The sequence below is a fragment of the Corapipo altera genome, unplaced genomic scaffold (assembly GCF_003945725.1).
Source record: "Corapipo altera isolate COAL_440 unplaced genomic scaffold, ASM394572v1 56, whole genome shotgun sequence".
Lineage (NCBI taxonomy): Eukaryota > Metazoa > Chordata > Aves > Passeriformes > Pipridae > Corapipo > Corapipo altera.
This window is the reverse complement of record NW_020884896.1, coordinates 4,267,784-4,280,662: the sequence shown is the minus strand read 5'-3', so window position 1 is coordinate 4,280,662 and position 12,879 is coordinate 4,267,784. Positions and strand designations below refer to the sequence as shown.

At 34.3% G+C, this 12,879-nt stretch overlaps 1 protein-coding gene across 1 annotated transcript in view; it reads left to right on the top strand.

Moving 5' to 3' along the window:
• The window catches only part of ADGRA1 (adhesion G protein-coupled receptor A1), a 266,278-nt gene that overhangs the window by 97,141 nt on the left and 156,258 nt on the right, over window positions 1-12,879 (top strand). Inside the window, exons 4-5 of the mRNA XM_027648135.1 lie at window positions 3,644-3,715; window positions 12,398-12,469. Coding sequence (XP_027503936.1) covers window positions 3,644-3,715; window positions 12,398-12,469 — 144 coding nt within the window. The remainder of the gene's footprint in view (window positions 1-3,643; window positions 3,716-12,397; window positions 12,470-12,879) is intronic.

Sequence of the window (12,879 nt, the reverse complement as noted above, 5' to 3'; positions counted from 1 at the left end):
AGTATTAATTCCATTTGAATTATTCTGAAAATTGTGTTTGTATCGACATTTCTATCCTTGGGCAACTCAAATATGCTACCAAGCAATAATCACATAAAGACACTAGCTGTAAAATAGAAAATCACACAGTCTACTTTTTGCATTTACCATACCTTTTTCTTCTTCTTTCCCTTCTTTTTTCCATTTCCTCTTCTTTTTTACCTTTTCCCATTTAAAATCATCAGTTTGTTCTCCGATAAATGTCCTGGCAAGTACATCTGTGGAGGTAAAAAACACACCTAATTATCGATTTAACAGACAATATATTGCTATAGACGTTAATCAGGAATAACACTAAGCAGTTTAGATGTGCGTAAACAATGGTTTGTGCTACAATAAATTTTTTCAATATGTAAGGTCTACTTTACTTTTATCATAGACCAGATCTACAAAATAAATTACTAGAGGGGCAACTTTGTCATACTTCAGAATTTGTCTACCATTTTCCATACCTCTCACCTTGGCTTTGCTTGATATTTTTTATTTTTATCATGATTTTCTAAGGAAACAAGAATTTATGTAGTATATTATTCCCTGTCCATCATTTTTGTGTTTCTCTCTCATAGTACTTTTGGAAGCACTGGGTAATTTTTAAACTACAGCTGGGCTTTTTTTTTTTTTTTTTTTTTTTTTTTTAACAAGGACTGCAGACCCTCCTTAGTTCTACTTGGCCTAGGGAAAAGTGAGATGAACCCTTTTTTAATTGTAATTTTCCAAGTGACAGAATCCAAATATTTGTGCACTGGCTGACTAGGCATCAGCACATGCCAGACATTTTCCTAGCCATCATGTCTGCCGTTTGAATGTTTGATGAGAAAACCTATGAGAAAACAGGGATTATTTTAGTGGGATTTGAAGATTTAGATGAGAAGGAGAAGGAATGCGAATCCACAGGAAAAATAAATTTACAAATCCTTCTGATTTTTCAATGTGCAAATTCTCTAAGCGCTGTGTGCTGGGAGTGCTGCACATCCTAAGTAAAAGTTTCCACCTCTGATGATAACAGTAACAGTGTTTTGTTACACGAGCCTCTCAGCTTTCGTGTGTTCAGGTAGAAAGCCAGTTGCATAATAATAATGAAATCAGAGTAGCATATACATTTTTAATACAAAGGAAAACCTTTGGACTGAATCTTTCTTGCTCACCCTGTGTACAAGGATAACTATGCAATGGAATGATCAAAATGAGTGCTAATTGTTGCTTTGGCCACACATTCTAATAACACAACCCTGACCTCTTGTGGGAAAACCAGGAAACCTGTGCAAGTGGTGGGCTGCACATCCACAGACTGCACAGGGGGCAGCTTTAGGTCATCCAGGAGAGATGAGTCAGGGGAGACGAAGTCATCAGGCGTTGGAAAAGAGAGAAGAACAGACTCTTCAGCACAGTAGGAATGGCGACATTGAGTTTTGTCGTGTTAGATCTCAGTGTGGAACTGTTGGGTAGGAGGCAGTTGAGCAAAAGGAATAATTAGTGTAAACTCCTGTTGAATGTGAATACAGTAATTACATTAAGACTGTACTTTACATTCACATCTTCTTATTTCCCATGTAAAAAGTAAATGATGTTGAGGAAAGCAGAAGCTGATGTAACATGGGCAACTGCAACAGATAGGGCTATGGCAAGTCATAGAAGGCTGTCAAAATGTTCTGTGAATGGAGAACTGTTATAATTTGTATTTGAATGACAAACTGAATTTTATCCAGGGTTTGTTCAAAAAGGTACACGGAAAATTGATGAAAACTGAAAATTTATGAAGCACTAAAATTACAGCACTTGGTTATTCAACACAGGACAGTTTTCTTTTCTCTAACATCAACCTTACAAGTCAGCATTAGTAAGTTAAATGTCTTACTCCTGAAAATGAACACCAGCTTTGTACATTATGAATTGAATTATGTCTAATGTAACATGTATTAGTCTGGAGGAATGTGTAGTAAGCTACCTTTTCGTTTTGCTAATGTGTTTTTTAGAAAACATGTTTTACAATACAGAGATACCAACTGCTGCCATGTTGTGAAAAATAACAGTCATTGAAGTAAACTTTGAGAAAAGGTTATTTATCCTTTCACTTTGTTAAAAATACCACTGTGTGCCACACTTAGAGAAATATGTGCCTGTATTCATTAGTTCAGATAAAATCTACTTTTGCTACCCAAATTATGCCCCACATTGTGATGCAGTTCTTCCAAACGTGTTCAGACTTTGCTTAGGCAGAAGAAAACCATTACCCAATCAAGAATTCTGGGTAGGTTCTTTTCTACATCTTCTAATAGAAATATATATACATATATATAATATATATATATAGTATATATATATATACACACCTCTGTATAGGTATGTATGTTTGTCTTAAACTTGCATTTTTAGATTTGTTATGTAGCTTTTATTAGGAGAACTTAAAGAATAATGCTAATACGCGATTATTGCACTATATTGTATCCTCTCTATTTTTTCAGCTGTTCCCTACTTAATATCGTTGGCAGGCATTTAAGAAATATTTTCATTCTAATGTGATGTTTCATCATATAATTGTACAACGTGTTCTTTGTCTGATAGAAGAAGAATTTGTAGTGAACTCTAAAGAGACTGCCTTCACATTCCAGCTAATTGGATATGTCTCCATGAAGGCAGTAACTGGATTTGTCAAACTGCCACCTTTATTCTCCCATTTGATTACTTTAGTGTTTTTGTGTATCAGTAGAAAAATATGAAATCCACACAACGTAATAAAGGAGTTGGAAGACTACTACTGATTCTAAAAGAAAAAAATGTATTCAGACCAATTTTAAAACTTTTTTGGCTATATGATCACTTAAAATCCTTACATTACTGCAACTATTTAAAAAGACCTCTGCACTTCCTAAGGATGAAAATTTTGGTCAAGGTTGAAAACCAAATACATAAAAATCAAACACTAGTTCAGAATGAACCAAGGGGCATTATTCATGTTGCTACCACAATATAATTGTTCATACCTGTCTTTGTCTCCTTCCTATAAGCATCCTTATACAGAAAACATTCCTTCACTTTCTGCACATGAAAGTTATGGAATGTAGTGCCTTTTACTGTTTGTGGTCCCAGAAAGCCAGAGTATTGCTCTTAGAAGAGCTTACCAAGTGCTTATCAAAACTGACCTTCTCTGTAGTTCAAATATTAATTGCCTTCTGGTTTCTGTGATTTCTTCAGCAAGAGAGGATGCTGTAAATGAGATGAAACATTAGTAAACAGTAAAAATACATCAATTTTAGCTGAATATCACATATAACAAGATGCACAGTATTTTTCCTAAGTAAAAAAACAGGTGCTAATAACTTTGAGAAAGAAAGTTCAGTGGTTTTGTAATAGTTTTTTGCATTTATTTGCTACATATATAAAATCCCATTTTAATTAGATGTTGCAGTATGTGGAATATTGTTCAATAATGTTAATATAAAAGTTGTTAAATCTATTTAATTATGTTACATTATGGGAAAAGGTTTTATTTCTCATTCATCTCTAACTCCTTAAATATTAAAAATAAACATGCTGTAAGTGATTATGTAGGTGTTTATATGAATAAGACAGACTTAATATTTCATGGTCTTTTTGTTTGTTTCAGGGATCTTTCAAATAACAGAATTGGTTGCCTAACACCAGAAATGTTTGTTGGACTTAACAGTCTTCACAAACTGTGAGTATAATACCACTTTTGTTTTAAACAGAAGAAATCTAAACTGTCACATGACTGACCTGAGTACAGTTGGCAATAAAATTTCATTACAAGGAAGTTATAGGTTTTGTACTAAAAAGCGACTCTCCTGAGCCTTTGATTGTGATGAATTGATATTTTAAAGATATTTTCTCTATTTCAATTGTAAAATCTATCAGAACTCCAAAGAATTAAGTTTCATTTTCACATTGAAAAGAGACTGAACATGATGTTTCTGTTCGCATGTATTTCTGTTTGCGTGTCTTGGAAACACAAGTAGACACATGAGACTTGTACTAGTTAAAAAGGATATATTGCTTGTTCTATCCATTACAGATCAATTGGCATTTAAAAACTTTTTTCCCCTGAAGTGTATTACATCAAAAAATAAGCATTTACTCAGAAAAAAAGATGAAGTACCAAATAAACTTCGAATATCACCGTAGTTCAAACTGCTTTCCAAATATCCATCTTAGACTGGCTGCTTAAGGTGTTGTGTTGTAAATTTCTTTTTTTAAAGTACTTTTTGAGTCATTAATCTGTCAGGTGATGCAAGGGAGAAAACCCAAAGATGTTTTGGGATTATAGTGCATAATGCCATGAGAAGATCTGCTCAGTAGCATTAAAAAAAATAAAAAAATAGTATTATTAAAGGAAGAGAGAGCAAATTGGAAAACATCTGTCATACTACCAGAAAAAAGTAAGGACCTGCATTTTTAATACCATGGGCAGTTCCAGTGTGCTCATCTTAAAAAGATGACCAAAACTAGAAAGGGTTCAGAGAATGTCAAAAGGAATGGCCAAAGGTCCAGTACAGCATAGGCAAGTACTATAAATAAGTAAGTTGACTGCAGATTTCTTGGAAGGAAGGATCCTGTTTTAAATGGACATTTGGCCTGGCCCAGGAGGGCTCTCTGTCTTCATTCAGATCTATCTTCATTCCTGAATGAGAAATAAATTCCTATATGAATCATAGTGTGTGACAAATCTCATACTTTACTTTCTTCTTCTCCAGCCAGTTCTGTCTTTTCCTTGAACAGACAGAGAAATCTTTCTAGAAAGATATGTCATGAGGTCAAGATGACACCAGGTAAAAGGCTGAAATCTGGCATGCTTACTGATCACATTAATGAGAGTAACTATGCCAAGTCTCCTCTGAGGAAAACAAATGAGAACAGATGATGGGAAGAGCCTTGATAGCATGTGATGAACAGGTGCAGACTGGCCCTTTTTTACTCATCTGTTGAAGGTTTCTGGTGCCTCCTTTTGTTGTGCACAGTGAACATGACTGTGACTATATAGCTAGATTACCTTAAAAGGTATGTTTAATTCAAAATGGTGAGGTCACTTTATTAAATGAAAGGTGTTTCTAGGTGGTAGGAACAAACTGAATGAAAACTGTTGAAATTCATGCTCTCTTAGAAAGGTCTGAAAATTCCATTCGTAAATCTTTCAGACTCTGTCTTAGAAGTGAGTTAGAAGTTCAATACAGAACATCAGTCTTTTGATAGCAGAGAACAGAAATGCATTCCCAGCGAGTGCACAACATTTGTTCTGTGACAGTGTTTGGCTGTATTATCCCTTTTCTCTGAAGACTGGGAAAGAATGTGGCAGTATCCACATCCTTCACTGATGCCAGAGATGTTGGAAAAAGGCACAATATGCAGGCTGACTGCCCATAGTTACTGGGCTGATCAAACCACACCATTACAGTTTCTTTTTGTACAGATTTGCCATATCTCTGCTCATTCTAGTAGCTTGTAACCTTTCCTGGCATTAGCAAATTTTTTCTGAGCTGTGAGAACCAGAGAAAGACTCACCATTTCCCTCTACACTGTCGTTAACACTGTAGTTTCTTGCATCTGGTCTTTTTGTGTTATCCTAAATATATTTATTTTTTCCTCAGGATGGGTCTAACTTTCATTTCCAAATGGGTGTAGATCCAGAGCTTCCTGTATAGTTTTTCTTCTGAGACCCCAGTTTAAAGCAGAAATCTGAATTAGACCATTCTTAAGTGTAGTTCCCAAGTGACAATCTCATTACATTTTTCAGTTTGAATAATATTTTTTAATGAAATTACTAGTCTTCTCGTTTTTGAGAAGGTTCATCTCTTCTTATTCTCCTAGCATTGGCAAAACCTTGTTTTTGTTATTACCAGATTTCATGTTCACATTCTCTTAATTTTCTGAGGCAGAGTCTGGTGAAAGCACTAAATAGAATCACTCAGAAAACCATTTCTACAGAGCACCAGTAATGTCTCACTCCCGTCCCTTCTATCTTGTCCATTATCTTACCGTGTCTTGCAGTAAATGCACTTAACGCCAGGTTCTTCACGCTTTTGTGGGTATTGTGTCCATGCATCAGTGGAAAAAATGATGATTCTGGTATTTGGAGACGTGTTAGTCTGGCCTCTTTGTATTTTGTGTGGTAACTGAGTGAGTTTTGAAAGAAAGAAAAATGGGAAAAAAATTTGGCAAATCAGAAATTGGTAAAAAATTCATATGCATGTATTGACAGTGTATCATGTAACTGCATAAAAAGATCACTAATTTTCTAGACAAGTTAAATTATGTCTTGGTTTTCATATAGATGTAGCATGATGCTACATAATCAGGAGAAAATCATTAACAGTTATGCTGGTGTTCTCATATCAGTGGAATTAACCTTGAAGGCCCCTAGTTTCCCAGGTGTTTTTTGGATTTTAACTAGTTCTGCAGATCAGTAGTCATACTATAGGTGGTCTTGGGAAATACATTTTCCACAATTTAGTGTATGTTTCTCCCATAAATCATGTAATCCAAATGACCAGCCTTACTGAAAAGAATACAGAATGGTAGTAATGTGATATATTTAGGCTATATATCCTATCTACTCTTTATTAATCTCTTAGTTATAATATTGTATTGAAATGTCTTTTGCACCCTGTCTTAGCATACTTTCCAAATTCTAACTTAAATGCTTCCCATCATTTTGCTAAGCTTTTCCTGTTGTCATCTTTCTAGTTCTTCGTTCTATTAAAAATTTGAATTATTTTTTTCAAGATTTAGAATTGGTTATTGATCCATTTAGTCTATCTTTCATTTTTCTTATTTGGGTTTTAAATTGCCTTTGTAACACTGACCTAATAAATGGGGCTATCCTTCATTCCAGTCTATGTGGTCTAGTGCTTCAGTAGTTTCTATTGTTATTGTTATTGTTATTGTTATTTTTATTGTTATTATTATTATTATTATTATTATTATTATTATTATTATTATTATTATTTCAAAAGTCTGTCCTTTGGAAACCAAAGGCTTAGTAATAGATTAGTCTACATTCTCCTTTTACCTGAAGTAAATCAGTTCACAATTGCTATGTCAAAAGTTACAACTTTTTTTTTTGACAGAGTAGGGACTGTCCTTCTTACTGAACCAAAGTCAAGAGTACCACTACTTTTGTTGGGTCAGTGATTGTTTTGTGAAGAAACACAGCCACAATCCTGATCAAGTGGAATTGTTCCCTGCCATTCATAGTAACTCTTGTTCTTTGATCTCAGAAATCTCATATAAAGTCGTAATGCTGATAGTAATTTTTTGAGCTGGGATCTCGATTTGCTTCTGATGTAAGAACTGGTCCTTGTTTGTGGACTGCAAGCTGATGCCACCAGTACTTCTCTAACTTTAGCTTTGTTCCCCTTGGAAGGTCATGGACTTCCCATAATCATACTTTTTAAACATGTTTAAAATATGATAGATCAACTTTCTGTTGCTGGTGATACCCCTGACTTGTGTTTACTTGCCATTTCAGGGGTATGAGAAAGCTGTTCTCTGGAAAGGTTATGGAGAAGTGTTTACTTAGTGCAACATCAGTTTATAATTGTACCGAGGAAAAGATGACAAGTTGTTAAACATGGAACTGGTTTCATAGGCATCCAGTGTGGTTTAGATTACTGAAGGAGCAATTTAAAAATATATACTTGTGCATTGATTATTGTAGTTGTTGATCATGGTAATTGGAGCTCTCCTGTTAGCAGAGATGAAGTACAGAAGCATCTTTGCAGGCTGTTGTCAAAACCAGTAGGGAGAGCCGTGAGTCCACTGGAAGGAGCAAAGGACATAAATCTTTTTCATGCACCTTCTGTGAGGTAGAAATAGGGGATTTTCTTACACTGTTTGCAACCACGAATACTAGGTGAAACAAAATAACACTGTGTGTTTCACTCAATCTTGTAAATCCAATTCAGTTTGAAAAAAAATGGAGTTAGAGCTGAAAAATCAGCTCTAGGCCCAAACTGACATAGTGTGGTTTATCTCAGTGATGTGATGCATAAATCTAAACTGTAGAGTAGGGTAAAGGTATGTTTAAATACTTCACTAAAATAAAGAATGAGTACTGCCTGGTGTTTCCAGAATAATGCAGACACTCTTCAGAGAGCTTGGTGGTTTTTTTCAGTGTATTTTAGAACAGGACAACCTACAGAATTCTTGAATTAAGAAAAAAATAATTAGTAGTATCACTAGTATTGTTTTCTAAACATGCAGACATACAGAAACCACAAAAACATTATAAGCCTCTTGATAATGTGGAGAAGACTTTTATTATGTTGCAGTCAGGATGTGTATGTTGGTAAATAGAAATTGAATTTGAAGTTACATATGAAACCTAAAATTTCATATAGCTCCTGAAATTACTGCAGCCAGTGACTTGTGGTTGTTCCTTGAAATTGATCCAATTTTTACACCTCCTTGGATTTGATGATTTTTACTCTGGAAAATGATTTCAAAATGCTTTCATGTCATATGACAAATGCAGCTGACAGTGCTTCACACAGTATGAGTAGATTTATTACATGTTTTAAGATACTATCTTAACTTTTTTGGCTTATATATTACCTTTTGGCTGTGTTTATGCTTTGATGAAGTGCACATATTCAAACTAAGAGTGACATAATTGAATGCAACAAATCTTCCAAATCTCCTTTGAACCCCATGCTTCAGTGCTTTGTCCCAGAATTATGTATGCAAATGTATTTCTGCTCGGTAATGGAGCTACCATTTACATTAATTTTGTTTATATTTAATCTAAATATTGAGAGCTGTGGAAAACTGGGATGATGCCACTGTACAGATATACCAGACTTCATTTATTTAGTCCCTTATCTCTTAGGTTTTGAAATGTTGCAGCCTTAAATCTGTTTCAAAAAGTAGCTACTGCTTGATCTTCCCTTTGGAAGTTTGAAACCAAACTTCCTCATTACTTCCAATTGTTTTATTAAACTATATCTGATGTATTCTTCATCCTGCCTCTGAATCATCATCAGCAGTTAACTTTGTGATAATATTATACTATAAATTCTTATATGACTTTCTTGATGTCACTGAAGCAACTAGTCACTTTGTATGGTGCCAGAAATAAAAGTACAAACCAGTAACACAGTGAATGAAACAGACCCCATTTCATCAACATTTCATCTAATTAGAAAATATGCAGTTACCTGCCCTCTCTTTGTTTCTCTTGTCATTTTTTACATCTCCTGAACCGGTTTGTGGGGATCTTCTTTTTGCAAAGAAGATCAGTCTGTCACCCTTGCATTCAACTTCTGCTTTTTAATACTGCTCATAAAAGGAAGCATTCTTCATATTCATATACTCCTTCTTCTACCCATGTTTTGCCTTAAAATGATACTTTGAGACACATAACTCTTTTTGACTATTTCATGGCCTTTGTCATTTACATTAAAGCTTTTGGCAAAAGCGTTTTATTAATTTCTGTAAAAACACAAGTATTTGGTATATTAAAAAATAAGTGTAGGATCGTATATATAAGACTAAAATGTTTTACCTCTGATAAAACACAAAGCACATCTTTCTGTTAATGGAGTAAGTTAATGGCATAGTAAGTGCTATCATCTTTGGAGTGCATTAATTTGTTATGTTTGAAATGTTTGCAAACTAAGTATTACAGATGTTTTTAGAACAAATGTCCTTTTAAATCAAGACAGAGTGGCTTTTTAGGACATCTGAAATGGAGGAATTTCACAACACTTTATATTTGGTGATAATTTATAGCAGGAATTTTGTGAACTACAGAACCAGGCATTTTGCAAAGTACTGCATCAACTCAGAAATGCATGATTTATTAGGGCAATTTGAGAAGATTTCTGAAAGTTCTGTTAAAGAACAATCTATTTCCAATGTTGGATATCCAGATATTGAAACTAGTGTTTCTTGGCCATAGAAGTATATTGCTTTATGACTTATACAGCACTGTGAATATGATCCTAGTTTGCTAATTATTGGTAGTAATATGGAAACTTCAAACCAGGTCATTGCCAGAAGAATGTGAAAAGTTGACTTGCTGGCTTTCTGCTGATTTTTGAACTGTCAGGAACTCAATTATTCCAGCACTTGGCAAAAAGAAATTCTGTAGGAATTCTGTAATCTTTATCACGATAAAAAGAAACAAAAAATCTGTATATGAAACACGAGTCGGGAATTTTTAGGTTAACATATAGATATCTTGGTGAATTTGGTGTGACCTTTGGAAAGCTCATGGATTCAGTAGACACCAAATGGGCACCTCTTGCAGATGCATGGGTACCATACTTCTGCTGAACCCTGCCATGTACACTTTGCAAATGACTTACAGTTTGTCCCCATTTCCTAAACTATTGACCAGAGTTAATGCTTTCCTTTTGTCCAAATGGAATTCCCAAACTTCAGTCTTGGTGTTCTGTTTCTTTTGCTGTATGAAGCCTGGCAAGCTGTTTGAGGGAGAAGCTGGGATTTGCATCAGATTGGAAATATTTCTGTACTGCACCAGAGTAAGGCAAAGGAAGCCCCTGTATTTCTGTCTTCTGGCAGCCATCCATGCAAGGCCAGGCAGATTGCTTTCCCTGTCCTTCAGTTCAGCATGATTGTTCTCTGTCAGTAAGTTTATACTGCTCTAACTGCTTTCATATTGGTGGAACCACTTCTGATTTACTTCAGTGTAAATGTCAGGGTTATCAGTTTCTGATTTAATCTGTTTAACATCTCAGTTCACTGAGCTGTTTCAGCATATGCATCGTCAGGCCAAAAAAACATATGGGTAGGTCCATCTAATTTTAAGCAAAGAGGTTAACTGAGTCTTTGTGAAATGCTCAGTATTTTTAGTTCCTGTTGACAAATCCAAAATACTAGAGGTAGAGAAATAGGTATCTACAAGCAAACATTCATTTCTACCTTTAGACATACCCACACTTGAAGAGGTACTTGAAAGTTCAACACATCTCATTGTCACTCAGTAATTTCACTTAATATTGCTGAGCCAGTTTATTTTTAACTTATTAGCAGAATTTTGCTTTAAACTACCAAGAGACTTTGAAATGTTCAATTGTATGCAAAAATGAGATTGGTTATTGCTTCAAAAGTGCTCCATAGCTTTCTTAAAGTAATTTATAAATTAAAAACAATTTCTCCTCTTTCTTGAGTTCATTGGTCCATATCTGGACAGGTATGATATGCTTTTCTGTAGAAAGCAGGGTTCTTGAGTTTTGGTCTTCCTTACTTTGTGAATCTGGTTCAGACCTTTTGCAGCTTGGTAGATTTCTCATTGCTAGCACATTGCTCTGATCTGAATATGAATCTTCAGTTTAGCACCCATTCTCTACATTGTAGACAAAAGAGAAATCAAATCAATAATTATAACAATATCCTATTGAATGAAAAAGTAAAGAAACCATTTTCTTTGCCAGTCTACTTTTTTTTCTTATATATACAACATATCTCCAGTGAAGAGCTCTGAAATTTCCCTGATAACTGAAATTTTGTAACCAACCTTGAATTCAAACATGCAGTCTTCGGGCACTGAACAAAAAGGAACATATACCAGTATTTCAAAAGTAGGTGATTATTATGCTCTGAAATGTTAATCTTGGATATGCACTAATTTTTCAGTTTATGGGTATAGAAAAAGACTGTATTACTTAAAAATTAAACATTTAACTTTTGTACTATTAGGGCACTGGCAGAGCAGTACTGTTAAACTAGGCAGAGCAGTACTGTTAAACTAGGCAAAATTGAATTGCATCTGTTTGCAAGTATTCAGCTTAAACCATTCAGCCATCAAGACAAGAAATAGTAGAACAGTAATTAAACTGGAAACGTCCTTAATTTTATAGTGGGGAAAACTGGTTTGTTTAAACTTCTTTGTGATAAAACTATTTGTGTGGTTACTTTGAAAACTCACTACTGTTTTAAGGAATTGCTTGAATCACTGTTTTAAGGAATTGCTTGAATTCTTCTAAACATTAGTAAAAATATAAGACAGTTTTTATTTGAAGTGACATTCTACGTATACAATAAAAATAAACACAGACCTCACTGAGTAGTTATTTTATTAATATTTTCACTCAAATTCTAGAATAATTTCTTCTAGAATGCTGTTCTACTAAATATGTAGAAATATTCCTGTTTATGAGACCAAGTGAATTGTATGTATATCTACTGTGAAAATAAAAAGAGTAAGAGTGTGTGATTTGATTTGAATATTGCTGTCACCAAAAAAAAGCAATGTACAAATTTAAACATGTTTTTACTGTTGTCGAGAAAGCAAAACTTCTTAATTAGCATTGGAAAAATTATAGCCATTTTCTTTTCCTCTTGTATTTGTTACAACTAATTGTAAATTGCCTTTTTTCCCTAGGAATTTGTCGGGGAATATTTTTTCAAGTCTCATGAATGGACTTTTTTCTGAGCTGCTAGCTCTGAAAGCACTGTGAGTATCATCCCTTGTGTTCATAAATCTGAAATACTTGAGAAAGATATTAGAAATATATATAGCAGAGTTGAATGTGAATTCAAACTGGATTTCTTCTAGAAGTGCATTCCAAGTGTAAAATCTGCATTATTTTATTATCAATGTCTGTATCACTGTTGATGAGCTATCTTCTACCTGTTGCAGGGAAATGGATAGCACTGACCATTCAACCCCATTTCTGACTAGCCCAGTCTAGCCCTCCTAAGTAGCATCCTTTTTTTTTTTTTAATACTCTATTATCTTAAACCTTTCCATGTTTTTATGCATTGCATCATATAATCACTCTAATTACACAAACCTGGTAATTTAAAATATTTTCCCTGCAATTAGAATAACAATTCCCAGTTACTGGTAGTAATTGTACCTTC